Source organism: Candida margitis (genome assembly GCF_024628925.1).
Source record: "Candida margitis strain CBS 14175 chromosome Unknown scaffold3, whole genome shotgun sequence".
Lineage (NCBI taxonomy): Eukaryota > Fungi > Ascomycota > Pichiomycetes > Serinales > Debaryomycetaceae > Lodderomyces > Lodderomyces margitis.
Window position 1 is genome coordinate 419,225 of NW_026261810.1, and position 20,463 is coordinate 439,687.

The 20,463-nt window shown below is 40.8% G+C and overlaps 12 protein-coding genes across 12 annotated transcripts; 7 read left to right on the forward strand and 5 right to left on the reverse strand. All coding sequences in view use genetic code 12, as the record gives it.

Annotated features, from left to right (window-relative positions):
- Positions 1-322: 322 nt before the first annotated feature.
- On the forward strand, positions 323-2,197 carry SKN7 (kinase-regulated stress-responsive transcription factor; the record flags this gene model as incomplete). The annotated part of the gene is made up of 1 exon (XM_051814897.1): positions 323-2,197. The coding sequence occupies one exon, from the start codon at positions 323-325 to the stop codon at positions 2,195-2,197; it is 1,875 nt and encodes a 624-aa protein (XP_051671761.1).
- Positions 2,198-2,209: 12 nt separating this feature from the next.
- On the reverse strand, positions 2,210-2,875 carry CANMA_002791 (uncharacterized protein; the record flags this gene model as incomplete). The annotated part of the gene is made up of 1 exon (XM_051814898.1): positions 2,210-2,875. The coding sequence occupies one exon, from the start codon at positions 2,873-2,875 to the stop codon at positions 2,210-2,212; it is 666 nt and encodes a 221-aa protein (XP_051671762.1).
- Positions 2,876-3,040: 165 nt separating this feature from the next.
- On the forward strand, positions 3,041-4,297 carry CANMA_002792 (ribose phosphate diphosphokinase subunit; the record flags this gene model as incomplete). Its single annotated transcript, XM_051814899.1, has 1 exon — positions 3,041-4,297. The coding sequence occupies one exon, from the start codon at positions 3,041-3,043 to the stop codon at positions 4,295-4,297; it is 1,257 nt and encodes a 418-aa protein (XP_051671763.1).
- Positions 4,298-4,446: 149 nt separating this feature from the next.
- GRP2 (Grp2p) lies at positions 4,447-5,472 on the reverse strand (the record flags this gene model as incomplete). Its single annotated transcript, XM_051814900.1, has 1 exon — positions 4,447-5,472. The coding sequence occupies one exon, from the start codon at positions 5,470-5,472 to the stop codon at positions 4,447-4,449; it is 1,026 nt and encodes a 341-aa protein (XP_051671764.1).
- An 829-nt stretch (positions 5,473-6,301) lies between these two features.
- On the forward strand, positions 6,302-7,978 carry LAP4 (Lap4p; the record flags this gene model as incomplete). The annotated part of the gene is made up of 1 exon (XM_051814901.1): positions 6,302-7,978. The coding sequence occupies one exon, from the start codon at positions 6,302-6,304 to the stop codon at positions 7,976-7,978; it is 1,677 nt and encodes a 558-aa protein (XP_051671765.1).
- Positions 7,979-8,131: 153 nt separating this feature from the next.
- MDJ1 (Mdj1p) lies at positions 8,132-9,616 on the forward strand (the record flags this gene model as incomplete). Its single annotated transcript, XM_051814902.1, has 1 exon — positions 8,132-9,616. The coding sequence occupies one exon, from the start codon at positions 8,132-8,134 to the stop codon at positions 9,614-9,616; it is 1,485 nt and encodes a 494-aa protein (XP_051671766.1).
- A 38-nt stretch (positions 9,617-9,654) lies between these two features.
- CANMA_002796 (nucleoporin) lies at positions 9,655-11,703 on the reverse strand (the record flags this gene model as incomplete). Its single annotated transcript, XM_051814905.1, has 1 exon — positions 9,655-11,703. One exon carries the CDS (start codon positions 11,701-11,703, stop codon positions 9,655-9,657), a length of 2,049 nt encoding a protein of 682 aa, XP_051671767.1.
- Positions 11,704-11,960: 257 nt separating this feature from the next.
- RPS25B (40S ribosomal protein eS25) lies at positions 11,961-12,683 on the forward strand (the record flags this gene model as incomplete). The annotated part of the gene is made up of 2 exons (XM_051814906.1): positions 11,961-12,016; positions 12,365-12,683. The coding sequence occupies 2 exons, from the start codon at positions 11,961-11,963 to the stop codon at positions 12,681-12,683; spliced, it is 375 nt and encodes a 124-aa protein (XP_051671768.1).
- A 155-nt stretch (positions 12,684-12,838) lies between these two features.
- CANMA_002798 (HEX1) lies at positions 12,839-16,339 on the forward strand (the record flags this gene model as incomplete). Its single annotated transcript, XM_051814907.1, has 4 exons — positions 12,839-13,204; positions 13,570-14,930; positions 15,158-15,874; positions 16,246-16,339. The coding sequence occupies 4 exons, from the start codon at positions 12,839-12,841 to the stop codon at positions 16,337-16,339; spliced, it is 2,538 nt and encodes an 845-aa protein (XP_051671769.1).
- A 69-nt stretch (positions 16,340-16,408) lies between these two features.
- THR4 (threonine synthase) lies at positions 16,409-17,920 on the reverse strand (the record flags this gene model as incomplete). Its single annotated transcript, XM_051814908.1, has 1 exon — positions 16,409-17,920. The coding sequence occupies one exon, from the start codon at positions 17,918-17,920 to the stop codon at positions 16,409-16,411; it is 1,512 nt and encodes a 503-aa protein (XP_051671770.1).
- A 132-nt stretch (positions 17,921-18,052) lies between these two features.
- On the forward strand, positions 18,053-19,201 carry PTH1 (putative phosphatidate cytidylyltransferase; the record flags this gene model as incomplete). The annotated part of the gene is made up of 1 exon (XM_051814909.1): positions 18,053-19,201. The coding sequence occupies one exon, from the start codon at positions 18,053-18,055 to the stop codon at positions 19,199-19,201; it is 1,149 nt and encodes a 382-aa protein (XP_051671771.1).
- An 88-nt stretch (positions 19,202-19,289) lies between these two features.
- CDR3 (Cdr3p) lies at positions 19,290-20,463 on the reverse strand (the record flags this gene model as incomplete). The annotated part of the gene is made up of 1 exon (XM_051814910.1): positions 19,290-20,463. A coding segment is annotated over one exon (1,174 nt), but the record flags the coding sequence as incomplete, so codon positions are not given.

Consider the following 20,463-nt stretch of genomic DNA (forward strand, 5'->3'; position numbering starts at 1 on the left):
CTGTCAGAAGGAAAAAAAATAAAAAAAAAAAATAGTCTTTTTGTTTTGTTGTCAGAAAGTAAAAAAAAAATAAAAATAATTGATGAAACCCAGTGTGCATAGAACAGAATCAACTTCAGAGAGACACATACATCCTGCAGAATATTAGAAACAAAGTATCAGATAACTATATGATCTACTGATAGCTTCCCTGTGAACTGAACATTCCACAACAAAGACAATTTTGCATCTGTTACCACCTTTGATGCAGCAAGCAGACTGATTTAAAAAACAAACAAAAAACTATTTACAGAACTAACTTTTGATCCATCGGGCTCAGATAATGTCAACGCTCAATCAACCTATTCCTCCCAATTCAACCCTTGCTACAACAGCAAGCTCAAACCAAAGCGGGTCCAACGACTTTGTCAAGAAGTTGTTTTTGATGTTGCAAGAAGATAGCTACAAGGATGTTGTTAGATGGACAGACAATGGTGATAGCTTTGTTGTTATAAATACAAACAATTTCACCAAAAACATATTACCACGCCATTTCAAACATTCTAATTTTGCAAGTTTCGTACGACAGTTGAACAAATACGACTTTCACAAGGTCAAGATCTCCAATGAGGCTAAACTGACGTATCCTTATGGCGAAGATGCTTGGGAATTCAAACATCCAGACTTTAGAATGAATGATCGTGTTTCATTGGAAAATATAAAACGAAAGGGACCTTCGACCAAAAAGAATAATAAGCAGATTCCCAACGGATCAAAGGTAAAGACTAAATCTATTACACCAAATATGGTGAAGGAAGACTCGAAAGAGATTGATGACAATGGAGCAAACGACGCCAATACAACGGAAGCGGTAGAGGAAACCAACGCCAACAGCTATTATGATGATCGATTGAGCCAACTCACTTCTGGCCAAAACAAGCTAAGAGACCAAATAAATCATGTCAAGGACACAAATCAAGTGCTAAATCAGGAGATTAACATACTACAAAGAAAGTACCAAACGTTGGTTGAACACATTGTCTCCATAAACTCGTTTAACGAGAGATATTATCGGTCAATTGGTGTCTTCGTAAATTCTTTAGTACAAGCAGGGATCAAAGTCCCACCATTGGATTTTCCGCCACCAAACACGGGTCCTTTTCAGTTGCAGGAACCCAATACCAGCTCATCGTCTTTTCCCATGACTCTGAGCTCCATACCAGCTTCATCGTTACCCAGTATATCCCAACATTTGCAACTGCAATCACCTCGTGTAAACAATTTACAGTCGCCACTCATACCTCCAGCGCAAACTGGCTCGCCACGGTTGCCGATCCCTCAAACAGCTACAGCAGCGAATGTACAACCGCAACTGTCGTTGCTCAATCTGAATAATCGAGCCTTATCGATCCCTGGTGGTAGGCCGACACCAAATTCATTTGCAGTGACAAGTCCTATTAGCGGTTTAGCATCATTGAGCCGGCTGCTGTCGATTCATCAATTACCGCAACCTTCTTTTCCCCAGGGCAAGGCCTCTACGCAAGCAAATAACTTAGGTACCAATTCGACCCATCATAAGCACAACAAGTCCGAAGATAACAGATCCAGTGATGGCAACATCCTCAACACCAACCCAGAACATTCTCTGGGGTCGATTGACGCAGGTTCAAAAGGCAACCACCTTCCCACATCAGGTGAATTTGTCCAGCCATCGCCTTCAAATAAACCCATATCCCCAATGACTAGCACATCAGCTTCGCCCAATAGCAATGTTCTTCCGCAAATTAGTACCACGTCGATCCCCAACCCCAAATTCCACGTTCTATTAGTAGAGGACGATAATGTATGTATTCAATTGTGCAGGAAATTTTTGGTCAAGTATGGATGCCAGGTCACTGTTGTCACCGATGGTCTCAACGCCATTTCTACCGTTGAGAGTACTAAGTATGATTTGGTGTTGATGGATATAGTTATGCCCAATTTAGACGGAGCCACGGCAACCAGTGTCATTAGATCGTTTGACACTAGGACCCCCATTATTGCCATGACAGGTAACATTGAGGACAATGACTTGGTCACATACTTGCAGAATGGTATGAGCGATATTTTGGCCAAGCCATTCACCAAAGACGACTTGTACTCCATACTAGCGAAGCATTTGTTGAAGGAGGATAAGCCAGACGAAGAACCCATTAATAAGAAACAAAGAATAGAGTAATTTTTTTCTTTTTTATATCACAAGTCTATGTAACGCTAAATCTGAGAATGAATTTCCCCATGGGTCATTTTTGTTAAAATTGTGAACATAGCGTACAATCTCAACGTTTTTAAAATATACAGAGTCGAAATCATAGCCGATTTCGGGTTCTTTGAATTTCTTTCTACTTTTTGTTACTTTTGTAAATCCGTCATCGTACCCCGAGCCGTTGTTTAAGTATTGGACCATTATAGACATACTAGGGTACAACTCCGCTAGTTTTCTCTTCGTCAAGCGGTCCGTATGAGCAATTACATCGTTGCCTAGAAAAACCACGGGCTTTTCAGTATTGACCACAAGCTCCATTGCCTCGAGAGGCAAGTGCGGTATGTAAAAGAGAACATTTCCATCCTGCGGTAGGCTGAATTCTTCCTCGACTTTGAAGTCAGCAAACAACTGTCTATCCTCGTCAGTGAATAAGGGATCGTAAATGGATATATCTGTAATACCCAACCAATCAATTAACTCTAGTAGTAATGCATATTGGTATCTAGCATCAGAGCTTTGTGACGGTGAACCCAAAGCGAGGCATCGTATGCAGGTAAAAGAAGAATCTATTGACGATTTGATTTCATTGAAGAAATCAGACTTTCTGATGATAACTCTATTATCCTTTATCTTCAGTTGCAATCTCTCCATCTTTTAATTGGTTTGTTCCTGAGATGGAGGAGAAGAAGCAAAAAAAAAAAAAATTGTCAAAAGATTTCTTGTTCTCATCTCAAACGTGCCTCTTTCTGATGGGCTATCTCGTCTAGATCCAAAAAGTATACTCATTTTTCAGCCACGTTGTCACCGATTATAGAAATGCGTAAGTGCAAGATCTTTGTCGGATCATCGCATCCGGAGTTGGGCCAATTGGTTTGCGAAAGATTGGGCGTGGAACCAGCACCATGCACGTTGAAGAAATTTAGCAATGGAGAAACCTCAGTTCAGATTGGTGTCAGTGTCAGAGACGAGGATGTGTACATTATCCAAAGTGGCTCATCAAACATAAATGACCATATCATGGAGCTTTTGATTTTGATTAGTGCCTGTCGTGGAGGCAGTGCCAACAAAATCACAGCTGTTATTCCTCAGTTTCCTTACAGCAAACAGAGTAAAATGAAGAAGCACAGAGGTGCAATCACAGCCAGGATGTTGGCTAACTTATTGGTCATGGCTGGAGCTGATCATGTTGTCAGCATGGACCTCCACGCCAGTCAGATGCAAGGTTTCTTCACTGTTCCAGTCGACAACTTGTTTGGTGCACCAACATTAGCAAGATGGATTCGCCACAATATAGAGGCATGGGAGAGCTCAGTAGTGGTTTCGAAAAACCCTGGTGGAACCAAAAGAGTGACTGCTTTGGCCGATAGTCTAAAGATAAATTTTGCAATGATTCACACTGATAGAAGAAGAACACAAGATGAGTATGCCAAGAAGAAGGCCTTGAAAAGGGCAAAGATTGTCAACGATGACGGCGCTGAAGCATATGAGGAGGACAACATTGTCAATGAGTTGCAAACCGCAAGAATTGTTCAAGGTCACGTTGTCGATGATGATTATCAATGCAAAGATGTTGAGTCAAAAGTCACTCATGAGGGCACCGGTGGTGACCATTTGACGAAACCAAATATCATCGATAGTGACGTTTTAGGTGGGTCCTACGACGCGGCCAATTCCGATGACGAGGACGAGCCATTAGTTGAAGAGAAGTTAATCACTTTGGTGGGTGATGTCAAAGACAAGGTTGCCATTATATTAGACGATATGATTGACAAGCCAAATTCATTTATTGCCGCAGCTGAGCATTTGAGGTTAAACTGTGGGGCCAAGGCCGTTTATGTAGTTGGCACGCACGGAGTGTTTACCGACTCGTGCTTGGAACGGTTGACGGACTCAAAGTGCATTGATAAGATTGTTGTTACAAATACGTATCCTATTCCCAAGGAACAAATTGAACAACACAAGGATAAGCTTGTGGTTATTGATGTTTCACCAATATTTGCCGAATGTATTAGAAGAGATCACTTTGGGGAGTCTATTTCGGTTCTATTTGACTCCTTGGCGGCTATAGATTAGTTACGGGTGTACTGAATTTTAGCTAAAGAGTTTATTATTTTATTATTTATATACTTTGACTGTGGTGAACGGTGAATCAGCGTAGTTGTCCCGTATATCTGGTGATACCTCTAAAACAATCTATTTATTAAACATCTATAACTCTGCACCTATTGCAATTGGGCAATTGTGTCATCTACTGACTTCTTCAAGTCGATGAACTTGAACCCCAAAATCTTTCTCGTCTTTTCATTGTTGATGATACTTTCAGAGTCCTCGAATTTTGGAGCCTTTGATTTATCCAATGTTGGTAATTCGGGCTTCAATTTAGGAAAGTCCTTTTCGATAACATCCAAAATTTCTGCTGTGGTGAATGGTGCTTCACTCAAGAGCAATCTTTGACCAGCAGCCTCCTTCTTTTCAAAAGCAACAATATGGGCTTTTGCAACGTCTCTGACATCGATAAAGTATGCAACATATTGCTGTGGCTCTTCCTTATTTTTACCAGCAGTCAAAATGCTGTTGATGACTTCGTTTGATGTATTCAATTTAGACTTGTCCTTGACTTCGAATGCTTGTGGTCCAAAGACATACACTGGGTTAATAATACTAATTTCCCATTTAGGTTTGTTTTCTTCAACAAACTTCCACACAGTCTTTTCAGCGATCTTCTTTGATCCAATGTACCCAACAAATGGATTTTGCAAAGCTTGTTCATATGTGATGGGATTCCATGAATCTTCGTTGGCCTCTTTACCTGGAGTGGCCAAGTCAGCAAAGCCTGCGACTGCAGCATAGGAAGAAGTGACAACTACTCTTTGCACGTTCTTACCGTATTCCTTGATAGCATTGAGAGCGTTAATGGTACCTTCAATAGCTGGTTTCAACAAATCGTTTTCAACATTGTGAACTTCGAATGTGAATGGAGATGCAGTGTGCAAAAAGACAGTAACATCTGGATGTGCTTTTAAAGCCTCGTCAAATGCACCTTTGGCCCCAATATCTTTGACAACAACATAGTTGAACAATTCAGATTTTAATCCAGCTGACTTGAGCAACGACTTCAAGTGTTCACCTTTTTCTTCCGATCTGACAGATCCAATGGTTTTGTAGCCAGCTTCAATTAAAAATTTTACAATGTGTTGGGCAATGAATCCCGTAGCACCACTGATGAATACAACGTTTTGAGAAGACATTTTGTAGTTGGAGAGGAAGGAGAAGTGGATGAGAATTGCTAGGGGGTTATTGTTGCCCATTTATAACTGGCAGAATACAATTGTGGCTGCAATTTAAAATTGCTGTTTTCTTCGGCCGAAATTACTCGGCCGAGCAATTGAGAACGTTGTAGAACGTTTTCTGTCGAGGGTACAAAAATGAAGCAGAAAGATAATCAGGCACAGTTCTTTCTACTTGTGGATCAACCCGGATCCTATTAAAAGGGGGTGGAAAGGCAGTGTAGTAGAACATCCCAACATGTGTTTTTTTTGCAGAACTGTAGTGTGATCAATTGTGTGAATCGAATGTACATACCCGCGGAAATGGTGTGATGGCTTTGTGTAATAAGTATTTCTGTGGCTGTCACCGAGCTCCAAGGGTAGCTTGATTGAAATATGGAAGTAGCTCTGCTTCATAGCCAAAGCAAGTGGTGCTCACGAGTGGTTTTCAAGATCAATACTGGTTTATTCAAAGTGTGACACTCTAGGGAAAAGTATCCGTCATATAATTTCGGTTGTATCTAAGAACCGATGACAAAAATTTACCAAAATTTGAAGCAAATTTTGAAACAGGTGGAAATGAATGAAAAAGAGACAAAAAAAATGGTTAGCTATCCTCAGCATAACAGGCGGTTCTCTTCCGTCAGTATCAACGATAGTTTCACTATTACAACCCTTTGAAAAGTGAGTGACATAAAGCAAACAATTGCGACACTCTGAAGCGACATAAGAACATTCCTTGGTAGCTTTTCAAAACCACACAAAAAATCAACCTTTGTACGGCTTCAATAGACACTAGCATATGAATTTAATGAACGAAAGTTTTACCATTTTGAATGACGCTGACAGTGTGATATCTATCACTACTGATGATGAAAGTGACACCTCAATTGGGGGTCCAATATTGCAAAATTCAGATTCAGCACCAGGCATTTCAACAATAAATTCAACTAGCTCCGAATATACACAAGACTCGTGGGCTATCCATGATAACTACACCACCACTGATACACCCCAAGTTTTTGACTTTCCAAGACTGAGTTACACTAGTGTGCAACAACTGAGAGAAGAAACAAACTACAATGAAATTTATGCTGATGAATTCATCAAATTCATGATAGCCAGTCCTACCACTTACCACACAATTGTTCATTTCAAGTCAGTTTTGGAAAACAATGGTTTCAAAGGGCTAACCCAAACCAAGCCAATTAAAGATTTAGCTCCTGGTTTCTACTACACAAGTCGGTCAGACCAATGTTTGGTTGCATTTGTCATAGGAGGAAAGTGGAAACCCGAAAATGGCTCTTGTTTTGTGGGAAGTCATTGTGATGCTCTAAGTGTCAAACTCAATCCACGGGGACTGATGAAACCACGAGTGAAAGGGTATGATTTGCTTGGTGTTGCTCCGTACTCTGGAAGCTTGAACAAAAATTGGCTCAACCGAGACTTGGGGTTAGCTGGAGCTGTTTTAGTACGCGATTCGGATAGTGGGAAAGTAACACGAAAGCTAATCAACTCACATGCCCCGGTTGCATTTATTCCAGAGTCGGCGTACCTAGTTGACGACACACAGTATAACAAACAAACACAAACTGTACCAATCTTTGGATACTCAACCGAGGAGCCAGAACCAACAGAGGACGAGAAGCGTTCCAAATTCTACAACCGCCACTCACTAAGCTTGCTTAGATATATATCTCAGCTATCCGGTGTACCTTTAAACTCTATAGTGGATATAGACTTGGATTTAGTTGATGTACAACCGAGTTGCAGAGGCGGCCTCGAACGAGAGTTTATCTACCTGGCCAGTTTAGATGATAGATTATGTGCGTTTGATTCAATTTACGGGTTGATTGAATTCAGTCGAAAGTTTTTCACCGATGCAAAAGTGGAAGACTATGATGGCCTCAGTGGGGTATACTTGGCAAATAATGAAGAAATTGGTAGTTTGACCTCCACAGGTGCTTTTGGTGGGCTCTTGGTTGATAATTTGAGAGCACTAGTCAGCGACAAATGCAAACAGGCTTATGCTGAAGAAGCAATAGCACGGTTGATTAAAAGTACCGTATTTTTATCTAGTGATGTGACGCATGCGATGAATCCTAATTTCAAAGAAGTTTATTTGCAAGGAAACTATCCATTGCTCAATGTTGGCCCATCGATCAAGTTCGACTCAAACGCCCATGTGTTGAGCGATAGCTTAGGAAAGGAGTTTTTAGATCGAGTGGTTAAAAACCTACCAGGAATGAAGTTACAGGAGTTTCACATTAGAAACGACTCAAGATCTGGAGGGACGATAGGTCCCATAATGTCAGATGCTAGACGAGGATTAAACGGTGCCAAACTCATTATAGATGTTGGCATGCCAATTCTAAGTATGCACTCGATAAGAAGCATCATGGGGTACAAAGACGTGGGTATTGGTGTCAGATTCTTTAAAGAGGTGTTTTCCAAATGGAAAGACGTCATTGATGGAATGGATGCATAGCGCTACCTATTGGTAAAAAAAGAAAAAGAAGAAATAAAAAGAATCGTATAGAAATTTCTACGCATTTAAATAATTCATCTCTCTAACTAACTTCAAGCTTAACTGTTTGTACAACACCGCAAGTCAGACAGTTGTTATACATTACTATCGAACATGAGAGTTCCAACTTCGATATTACGACGCAATGTACTCAAGAGAGGACCATTGCAGGTCAAGCCGTTTATTATATCCAGATCTTTTCACCCTTCAATTAAAAGGCTCATAGATTATGACCCGTACCAGATATTGGGTATAGACAAATCTGCAGATGCGAAGCAAATCAAGAAAGCTTACTATGATTTGGTCAAGAAATATCATCCAGATGTGAATAAGGAGAAGGATGTGGAGAAGAAGTTTCATAAGATACAACAGAGTTATGAAATTTTACGAGATAAAGAAAAGAAGTCACAATATGATCAGTTTGGTCCTAGTGCATTTGATGAGAATGGAAACGCAAATCCGTTTGGTGGAGCAGGTGCTGGAGGTGCAGGAGGTGGGAACCCATTTGCCGGTTTTGGAGGTGGTGGCTTTGGTAGAGCTAGTAGTGGTGGAAACCCCTTTGGAGGAATGGGATTTGATTTTGAAGATTTATTTAGAGAAGCATTCGCTGGAGGAAGAGGGTCAGCAGGTGGAAGAGCAGGCGGCAGTAGAGCACATTTTGTTACTGAACATGTAGGTGATAACGTTGAGGTTTTAAAGCTGGTACCTTTTAAGGATAGCATTTTTGGCAGCAAAGTAACAATAAACTACAAGGTTGTTGACTCTTGTGGTACATGTAGCGGCAGTGGGTTGAAAAAGGGCGCTAAAAAGAAAACCTGTCCCACATGTCATGGATCTGGACAGACGACACATGTCATGGGTGGTTTCCATATGGCATCCACATGCCCAACCTGTCAGGGAACTGGAGTTTCTATTTCACGGGCGGATGAGTGTGGTACTTGTCACGGAAATGGAGTACAGGAGGTGCCAAAGTCCACCACGATTGATATACCGCCAGGTATAAGCGACGGTTCAAGAATCCGTATTCCAGGAGCTGGTGATGCACCGCTTGTGACAAAGGACGAGTACAATCAAGTCCGTAATGGTGATTTGATTATCAGAGTCAGTGTGCAAAAAGATCCTGTTTTCAAACGTGAAAAGAATGATTTAGTGGTGAACCAAGAAATTTTAATGACAACTGCAGCACTAGGCGGGGAAATCGTGGTGCCAACTTTGGATGGACAAAAGATCAAGTTGAAAGTCAGGCCAGGTGTGCAATCAGGTAGGAAATTGATTATACCAGAAAAGGGTGTGCCCATCAACAGGAACTTGGATGACAGAGGCAACCTAGATGTGGTGCTTAATGTAAAGACTTTAGTTCCCGAAAATCCAACACAAACTGCTTTGCTCGAGGCATTGGCTGACGCTTTCAACGATAAAAATGCGAACCGCACTGATGCAGATTGGCGGCTGGAACTTGAAGATAGCTTGAATAATGAGAAATACGAGGAAGTTGATGAGAAGGACTTGCATCCTTCGAAATTGGCAAGGATAGGTAAGGTGTTGGGCAAGTTCTTCAATTTTGACGCGGATAAACTGAAAAGGGATAACGAGAAATGATAGAATACATGTACATAGATTCTGTATATATAATTCGTTTACGATTTCAAGTCTTCGATAGTTTTCAAAAGCTCTTTCCCGTCATCGGCGGTCTTGACCTTGACCACGTATGTATCGATTTTGTTGTCGCTGCTGAAAACAGGAATACGCACCAACGAACCATTTCCCATTGAGCTATAAGAAACGTCTTTGGATAACAAGGTGTTCAATAGTACTCGGAGACTACCATCTGCTCTGACGATTATCCTCGACTTTGAGGTTTCCTTATTTCGTAACACCTTCAATTCTCCTAGTCCTTTGTTTACATAGGGGTTGGTAGCATTCGATGAATCAAACTCCATCAACTTGGCTCGAATGGTGAATTTAGTTTCCTCGTTTTCTTCACCCGATTGCACCTCCTTTTTCTCATTCATGTGGACAACAGGAGCAAAATTGCCCTCCACTTCGTGTTCCTCCACTTTATCATCATCCTTTTTTTCTTGTTCTTTGTTTTCTTCTTTATTGCTTGTATTGTCGGTTTTACCCCATTGAAAGCCTGTAGATCCTAGTCCACCAAATGGGTTGCTTGGGGCTGTAGCTTTTGCATTGGCATTCCCAAATATATTAGCTGTCGAAGTTAGGGCAGTGGTTCCAGTAGACCCTTCTTCAGCTTTTTGTCCAAATGTAAATCCAGTTTTGTTTGATTCAGGAGCCTTTTGAGAAGCATCACTTGTGTTTTGGTTACCTATGAAGTTAAATGGTGAGCTAGAAGGTTTGGAAGAGGAATTGTCAAATGTTGATGTGCTTGCACCAAATTGAAAGGGTTTTGAATCTTTGTTTTGAATTCCAGCAGGCTTAAATCCAAGGAATCCAGACGAAGTTGCTCCTCCAGATGCAGCAGAATTGGCAGTATTTTCTGATCCAGCCAGTGGACCCGTATCGTCTTGCTTCGTTCCAAAATTTAAAGCCGGGGAAGAAGATGCTGCACCTGCAGGCTTTGTACCAAAAGCGGAGAATGCTGAGCCCGTCGATGATGCTAACCCTGGAGTAGAACTTTGATCCGGCTTTGCACCAAAGCTGAATCCGGTGGATGGCTTATCAGAAGATGCACCAAATGCTGGCTGACTAGATCCAAACTTAAATGTGCCACTTGTACTCGAACTTTGGTTAGACGGGTTGTTAAAGCTAAATGATTTCGTAGAGTCCTGTTTTTGATCGGCTTGGTTTGTCGTTTCTACCGGTTTAGCTCCAAAGTTGAAAGTTCCTGAAGTAGAGCCAACTGGTGTTGCCTGGCTTTGATTTGACCCAAAGCTGAATTGTGATGTTGGTTTGACTGAAGTGGAGCTTCCCTTATCGGTCTTGGAGGATAAGTCGACCTCACTCTTTGATTCTGAAGAGCCTTTAAATTTGAAGACATTATCCTGAATAGGCTTGTTAAAGTTGAATATTGGTCCTTGAATCGGCACATCATCTTCAGATTCGTCTGAGTCTTTGGCGTTCAATTTTGCAATTTTCTTGGGATCGAATGTAAATGGAGATGATGACAGTGTAGGTTTTTGGGCGATAGTAAACTTTGGCCCCTCAACTTTCACGTCTTTTGCGCCCTCTTTTTTATCTGATTCACTGTCACTACTTGACTGGTCATCTTCAATCTTGTCCGCGTCGGTCTTTTGCTGAGCTATGTCGATTGTTGTAGCATTTTGCAGGTGCTTTCCATTCTGGATTTCCTTGTAGTAACTGATGTATTTTTCAGCTATGGGAGTGAAATTGGCAATGCTATTAGCCTTGTTTGATTCGCTTATTTTGTTTATGAAGTTCTCATTTAATGCTTTAATTTTATTTGCCTCGTCATCGGCTTTTGGATGGACATTGTTCGGAAATGTACTGGTTGTGGGCTGCGGATTAAACTGAAAACTACCCAGTGGCATTTGGAACGCCGAATTTTTCACACTTCCATTACCTTCACTTAATTTTCCTCTTGGTTTCAATATCTTTCTCTTGGCCAACACCAGCGAACTTGCTTGCGTGGGGCGCTCTTCATTGTCGTCCGAAGCATCCCCGGTGAATGCTTCTCGTGTGATCTGTTCTGTCGCCTGCCTCTTAGCCATGTTGATATTTATATTTATATATATATATATATATAAATGCGGATGGTGGGAGGAATGGGAAGAGAGGAGTAGTATCCTTTTGTTATGATTAGTAACTGGTTCCTGTTGCGATGGACGGAATTGTATCCCACTGAGTGTTTATACGCTACCAAATTGAGCAACATTCCACCACTGGACGGAGCACGCAGCACTGAAAATTTAGTGATATGAAAGTAGGTCTAAACTATTTTAAAAGGTAATGGGAGTGCCATAGTAGCATGTATAATTGGACTTCACTCCTACCTTGGTGGAGCAATACACCAACACATGTCAGGTACTGTGCGGTGTCTGTAGCCCTAATCACGTGTAAGACATTTTGCTTTTTTTTCACACAATTTATTTTTATTATTAGCACCAGAATGAGAAACTACTTTACTCAAAACAGCTATCTGGAAAAAACATCTACTAACAAATACTACTGTCTTCACACCAACCATAAACGTATGTTCAACAACGAAAGATAGATGTGATATTGACTCAAATGGAGAGCAACCAAGAGGAGAAGGATAATGGAGAGAACTCTATACTGAACCCACTGTTGATCTATTTACCATAGGTTCTCTTTCTGTTTAACCCAATACCACACCATGTTTTCAGTCCATATTTACTAACTCAAATATAGAATGGCACCAAAGATTCAACAAACCAAAGCTGCTAAAGCTGCTGCCGCTTTAGCTGGTGGTAAGAAAGGTAAAAAGAAGTGGAATAAAGGAAAGGTTAAGGACAAGGCCCAACATCTTGTCATCTTGGACCAAGAAAAATACGACAGAATCTTGAAGGATGTCCCAACTTACAAATACGTCTCAGTTTCCGTATTGGTTGACAGATTGAAGATCGGAGGTTCCCTTGCTCGTGTTGCTTTGAGACAATTGGAAAGTGACGGTATTATTACTCCAGTATTGAAACACTCAAAACAATACATCTACACTCGTGCTCAATAAGCTTTTTAGGCATGTTTAGTAAGTATCACGACCTTTATATAATCATGTAATAAACACATCTTATTCTGTAATTTACAAATTAGTCCCATGTAAAATGAAGCGTCTGCTCAAATTGTGCACTGTTTTTGAAATTTTTGTCCAACCCCAACCAGCAAATGTACAGAGCACACTCGATATGCTTCACCAGGTCATTCTTTGGATCGGCAAAACCGCAGACATATAGCATCACGCGAGTTCTTAATGGGACCCCTCAGCAACTTTACAAGATAGTTAGCGAAGTCAATAATTACAAAAACTTTGTTCCATTTGTTGAGGACTCGTTCGTTTCGAGTAGAGATGTGCAACAGCAACCGAGCAAGGCAGGGTTGAAGGTTGGATGGAAGGACATTACTGAAAAGTTTGAATGTCTGCTAACATGCAAGGAGAATGAAACAGTGCATGCAAGGAGCATTGAATTGGACTTGTTTCATGAGTTGGAGACAGAATGGAAGTTCAAAAATGCAAGTGGAAACAAATGCAGGGTGGATTTTACTTTGTTGTACAAGTTCAAGAACCCCATCTACGACAGACTCAGCTTTATGTTTGCTCCTCAAGTTACCAACATCATGATTGGCGCTTTTGAAAGCAGACTAAAACTTTTGAAGCGGGAGTCCCATCGGGTACAGAAATTATAGATTTTGATAGAGTGTGATAGAAAAATAATTTAGCATCATCCATGTGGTTCCTCTTGCTAGTGCTTATTCTTATCCAATTTGTCTCGGCAATAGACGTAAACCCCTTGCCCAAGCCACGAAGGCTGAAATGGTTTGGAGATGGTTTTCTAACCATCGATGTTGAGCAGCTACAGTTGGATGTTACTCACACTATACTTGAAAGGGCACTTCAGAGGATGGTCGAAAATGTCAGGTCAGCTAAGTGGTCTCCATATGTTTACAATTCAGACAGCATATTGTTTGACCTTTACTCGCAAATGGCATCGCCTGTTATACACGTGGAGATACTGGATTATGAGGCTGACTTGCAGCTTGGTGTTGCAGAATCATATGACTTGGAAGCTTCAGAAAATGGAATCACAATCAGTAGCGAAACTGTTTGGGGAACATTGCATGCTTTGACAACACTTCAACAGTTGATCATCTACAAACATGACCGGTTTATGTTGGAAAGGTCGGTGCTGATTCGAGACTATCCACAATTCCCACATAGGGGGATAATGATTGACTCGGCACGAAATTTCCTCCCTGTGGAGTCGATACTCCAGCAAATTGATATCATGTCACACGTCAAGATGAACTCCTTGCATTGGCATTTGGTGGATACACAGAGCTGGCCGTTGGTGTTAAAGTGTCATCCCGAAATGCTGCGGGATGCATATTCTGAGCAGGAAAGGTATACAATCAACGACTTGAAGCGGGTTCAGTCTTATGGTAGGGAAAGGGGTGTTCGAGTTATACCAGAGATTGATATGCCTGGTCATGCCAGAGCTGGCTGGAGACAAGTTGACTCTTCGCTTATCAAGTGTGGAAACAAATTTTGGAACGGCTACGCAGTCGAACCACCACCAGGTCAACTAAACATTGCGAACAACAAGACTTATCAAACTATTCATGATATATACAGTGAATTAAGTGAGGCTTTTGCTGATGACTTTTTCCACGTAGGGAATGATGAACTTCAAAAGAGTTGCTACCCGCAAGATTGGTTTGAGAATCAAACTTTAAGTGATGTGACGGGGAAGTATCTAGACTCGGTGTTACCTATTTTCAACAATAGAAAAGGGAGAAGGTTGATAATGTGGGATGATGTGCTAACTTCAGAAGGTGCTGTAAAGGAGCTTCCCTTGAATATCACATTGCAAGTGTGGCACGAACCATCTCATATCAAAAACTTGACCCGCAAGGGATACAACGTGATAGTGTCTCTGGCAGACCACTTGTATCTCGACTGTGGATATGGCGGATTTCTCACCAATGACTTTAGATATTCAGATTCGCCTGAAAATGGCGGCTTCAATGGTGGCAAAGGCGGTAGCTGGTGCAACCCATACAAAACTTGGCAGCGGATCTACTCTTTTGATTTCTTGTCTGATTTGACAGATCTGGAAAAAGGGAGAGTTCTAGGGGCGGAAGCAGTCCTCTGGTCGGAGCAGGTTGATTTTACTGTTTTAACGGGAAAATTGTGGCCGAGGTCGGCTGCGTTGGCGGAGTCTCTATGGAGCGGGAATAGAAACGAGAAGGGGTTGGAGTTGTATGACATGAGTACGAGAATTCTTTTATTTCGAGAGTTTTTAGTGAAGATTGGACATCATGTATCTCCCTTAGCACCCAAGTATTGTTTGCTAAACCCACATGCCTGTGATTTGATGTAATACAAAATCTGTTGCGAAAATTTAAAAAAATATATCTGTAGAACCAGACTCTAATGGCATCGGAAATAAATACTGGCATAGACCTGACATTGCAATGGTTAAAAAGTTCAGGCAATGCAGGCTTTGAACAATGCTTATTAGGATTATCGGATCTAGTTAAGCAATCATCGAATTTAAAAGTTCAAAGTTTGGCAGTTGTCGAGCCTGCTTTGGCATATGTGCCTCAAAATGAAGTTGAACAATTGAGAGTCTACAGAGGCGTACTATTGACAATCAGAAACTTAGCACCATCTCTTAATATTGAATTCTTTCCCCTTGTAATTCAAAGCTTCCAGAGATTCACACAGTTGGAGGTGAATGAGTGGGTACTCAAATTACGACTAGTGTATTGGGAAATTTTGGCAAACTTTCAACGAAACAACTTCACTGAGGAGATAGACTACTTGTTCACTTGGGGTGATCTTTCGTTTAAATCGCCAATCATTCATTTTCTTTTTAGACAATTTTTCACAGAGGATCCCGAGGTGACTAATGAAACCTTGCTCCATCTACTAAAGATCAGACAGAATCATGTTTTGAATGAAGTACACAAGTTGTACCTAGAGGTGGATTTTGAAAATGTTGACCACGACTCAAAGATGTTGATTCATCTCCTCTATGATATAATCACACATGAAAGTTTTGCTAATTGGATTGACCAACAGGACGAGGAGACAAAGATCCAGTGGTTACAACTCGCCACGGTTGTTGTCCAAACCAAGGACGACTGGAATAATTTTCAGTTGGTTGGCTTATTGGTCTGGGCTGAGCAGATATTTTCAAAGTATGCACCGAAGCTAAATCCAGAGACGATAAATGACGAGACTCTAGAACTCATTTTATCCAACGTATTGCAAATATTTGCCGAACTTGCAAAGTTTAAAGCAACGGTTCAGTTTTTCGAACACAGCCCCAGCTTTCTTCCTCAGTTGATCGATGTCTTCAGGGTTATTCACGAAAACGTCAAGCGTGTCACGATGAAGTCAAAGATAGAAGAGGTTGTTAATTATCCCCATGTGAAGTTGTACATCATTATCATACTCTCATACATGTGCTACAAGTCATTCAAGAACCAAGAGCTCATCAGAGATTTAGGTGGCTTAGCATTGGTCTTGTCAAATTGTGTAATCGATGAAAACAATCCATTCATTAAAGAACAAGCGATACTTTGCGTAAAGTATCTTTTGGACCAGAACCCAAAGAACCAACAATTTGTGGCCGATTTAGAGGCAAAAAAGACGGTAGATGACACTGTTCTACAAGAAGTTGGGTACAAGGTAGATATTGTCGATGGACAGGTAAACATACACAAACGCGATTAAAATTTTAATTCATCTTTAATAGCTTGTTTCACCTTCTCGATGCTTGGTTCGTCAATAAGTTTGATTCTCTTTTCCTTGGTGCTCAATTGCTTCAACTCATCTGGTAACACATCCTTCTCAAAAGAGTAACCATCAAAACCCTGAAGGGCTTTGTTGACAACCTCCGAAAACTTAGCAGGGTGGGCCGTTGAAAGTGATATGTACTGTATAGGTTCATGGTCTTTTTCGATAAATCTGTGAGATGTCTTGACACCGACAGATGTGTGTGGATCGATAACGTATTTTTCTGGACTGGTTGAGTAAACCTGTTTGATGGTCTCGATTGTGTCCTCATTGTCAACTCTGTCAGAATCAAAGATCAATCTGGCTTTTTCCACCACCTCCTGTGGGGCGGTAAACTTGCCGTTTTCTTTCAACTGCTTCATCCAGTCATTCAATACAGCACCAGCCTTTTCATCATTGCCTTCGGCTACATTGTCCCTTATCAAGTACCACAATAACCTCTCAAAATTAGAGGAAATCAAAATATCCATGGCTGGTGAATAAGTGGCCTTCACACCCACTTCTTGCTGTTTTGCGTACTCTCCCGTCTTCATGAACCTGTCCAAAATGTCATTTTCGTTAGTAGCAATGATTAATTTGTCAGCTGGTAAGCCCATCTTGTACGCGTAATACCCAGCCAAGATGTCGCCAAAGTTTCCTGATGGAACAACGAATCTCACTTTTCCTTCAACTTTCTTTTGCAATTGGAAAAAGGAGTAAAAGTAGTAGGTTTGTTGTGCCAATATCCTTGCCCAGTTGATTGAGTTGACGGCACCAACATGATACTTGTCATTGAACTCTTTGTCACCAAAAATCAGCTTGACTATATCCTGGCAATCGTCAAAGGTCCCCTTGACCGATAAAGTATGGACATTTGAGTCCTCAACAGTAGTCATTTGCTCCTCCTGTATAGGACTGATTCTTCCTGTAGGGTACAAGATAAATACAGACACGTCCTGTTTTCCTCTCAATCCGTAAATGGCAGCCGAACCCGTATCACCGGAGGTGGCACCAACAACTGTTATGATATCTCTTGTCTCTCCCTCGGCTTTTTTACTGTTTCTCCTTGTCAAAAAGTATTCAAACAAATTACCGACAAATTGCAAGGCCACATCTTTAAACGCATATGTAGGCCCGTGAAACAACTCTAACAAGTACAACTTGTCGTCGAGCTTCCTCAATGGTGTAACATCTGCCGATCTGAAAGTTGAGTAAGACTTTTTGATCAAGTCTTTTAAATCAGCATTTGGAATTTCGTTTTCGTTGATATACAATCTCATGATCTCAAATGCCAACTCGTTAAACGACAAGTTCTTCCATGTATCAAGAAAATCAGATGGTAATTTGGGGATCTCCGACGGTAAGTAGAGACCACCATCAGGGGCCAACCCAGTCATTACAACATCTTCAAATGATAACTCTTCTGGCTTGTCAGATCTGGTTGATCTGTATACTTGGGACGACATTTGCTGATCTGGCACGTTCTGACTAGGTGTTTTATTTTTTTTTTTTTTTTTTTTTTCTTTTCAACTTTTTTTCAATATATTTTTTTTGAATTTTCCAATTAATATTAATCACCCTAAATGAGTCATCATTACATGACACGAATACGCTTGTATCAAGCAATTCTTGGTGGACTCCGTTCCTTTCACTATTCTTCAACTCGTCTTTCCACATTTGTCTCATCAACAACTCCTTACTCCGACAAATACTACAAGCCAATTATTACTGAAGGGGCAGCAGGGTTTGACAAGTTGGTGATTCCTAAAGATTTCTGTGCCGACAATCAGTCCCTAACAACTGAAAGCCAGGAGCAGTTGGAGGAAATAGTTGATACATTTGATGCGGATATCTGTGCTGCGGTAGGCTATGGGTCCGGAATTCTTCCCCAAAATGGCTACGATAAACCAGATAAAGAAAAGCAGTTGGACTTTATCTATCTAGTCAATGATACTGCCAAGTTTCATGCACAAAATGTCAAGCAAAACCCTTCACACTACGCTACTAAATCACAGACATTTATCAACATATTGCAAGGTAGTGGCATATACTTTAATCCTTATATTCTGATAAAAGAAAAGTTGACCAAATACGGTATAACATCGACTAAGTCAGCGTTTATGGATCTAAGTGAATGGAGCTCGTTATACTTTGCTGGGAGATTGCAAAAACCGGTAAATTACATTAAAGACGACGATATGTTGAGATTTCTCAATCAATATAATTTGAAGAATGCCATGACCATAGCCATATTTCTCATTCAAACAAACCAATTCACCGAAAAGCAATTGTACGAACAAATAACTAGCATATCATATTTGGGAGACTTTAGGATGTACATTGGAGGAGAAAACCCAAACAAGGTGAAAAACATTGTGTCGAAACAGTTTCACCATTTTAAAAAGTTGTATGACCCAATATTGCAATACTTTGTCCGAAGAAACTATCTCGTCATTACGGACAATGATGCAACTAACCGCACCTTTAAAACTAATCTCACTACAAGCACCAGAATCAACTTGATATCTAGTCTACCATTAAAATTTCGCACTCAACTTTACAGCAAATATCCAGAATCGTCTGTCAAGGAAATAGCTAGAGACGAAAAGCTACCTGAGAATATCAAAAACTTGATCACCTCCACCATAGTATATAGCTCGATCATTCAAGGGTTTAAAGGCTTGTTTACAGCAGGGCTATTAAAGTCGTTGAAATACTCTCTAGCCAAACGTAGAAAAAGCGTTTAATAGATTGAGATCCGGTTAACGGTCAGTATCTTAGAGGATTTAGTATTGAAACACGAATGATATAATTTAAAACTCTAAATACTATACATTACTTCTTCTCGTTCTTCTTATTGTCCTTTTCTCTGTTTCCCTTGGGGACTCTAGCAAGCCAGTACAAGGCAGCTGTAAATACAATGTTAACGGCAATGAAACAGATTACAAGTCCAAAGTTTCTCCATCGTTCACTGTACCTAGCATTGATCGAATCCAAAAAAGTGTTGGTATATTTTACCTGACAGAATTGGCACCCATCTGTGTCGACAATATAGCCACCAGCTGTTTCAAGATACGACTGTAAGTAAGATGAACAGGATTGTCCACTGGGTGGTTCAACGGTTAATAACTCAGTCTTGCTACACATTACTGAAGTGTTTGCCAACCCTGTAGCCAACATTCCTTGAACCAAATAAGTGAAAGGGTTGCAACGGTACATGAAGATCCAGAAACCAGGCAACTTGTCACCGGTTACTAGCACACCACAGAAAGCCAAGCACAATGTAAACAAAATGTTGGCAAGATTTGCAGCATTGTCAGCAAGTTCAATAAATGATACACACAAAAGACCCATGGTACTCGTGTAGACGTAGAAACAGTTGATGAAAAGCCACATAAGCACACCTCGTTGATTAACAGCGTCAGTAGGTTCGGCGTTTGCATATAATCCAAGAGGGTAGTACCAGCAGAAGAATGCAATCGTTCCAACCGCAATTTGATACGGCATCTCGGCTGTGAGTTGGGCCGATATGAAAGAAAACCAACTGAATGTCCTCGATGGCGCCTCTCTAACTTCATAAACATCTCTTTGCTTTATGAATTGGGGAAGCAACTGTTGCACCATGGTGTTGAATGGAACAAAGAACATAAAAACTGAAAACATTTGATTTTGCAAACCTTGCATTGTTCTATCAGCCTTGAAGAATGAAAAACCGTTGAAAATAGCCGATGAGATAACCAAAAACGCCTTTGAGTAGATATATCTTGGCGATCTCCAATCTTGTACGATAGCTCTCCAAGTGACAATCAAGTATTGTTTCCAAATAGGAGCTGCATATGTGTATTTAGCTTCAGGGTCTTCATCTCTTGGCAATTTCGACAACTCAGTTTCCATGGTGGCAATTTCCTTTTGCACATCTTGGTATTCCTGTGAATTTCTCCAAACTTCAAAGTAGTTGTGCTTTGCATGAGATCCTGGTGCAGCTCCAACAACTTGCAACATCCATTCA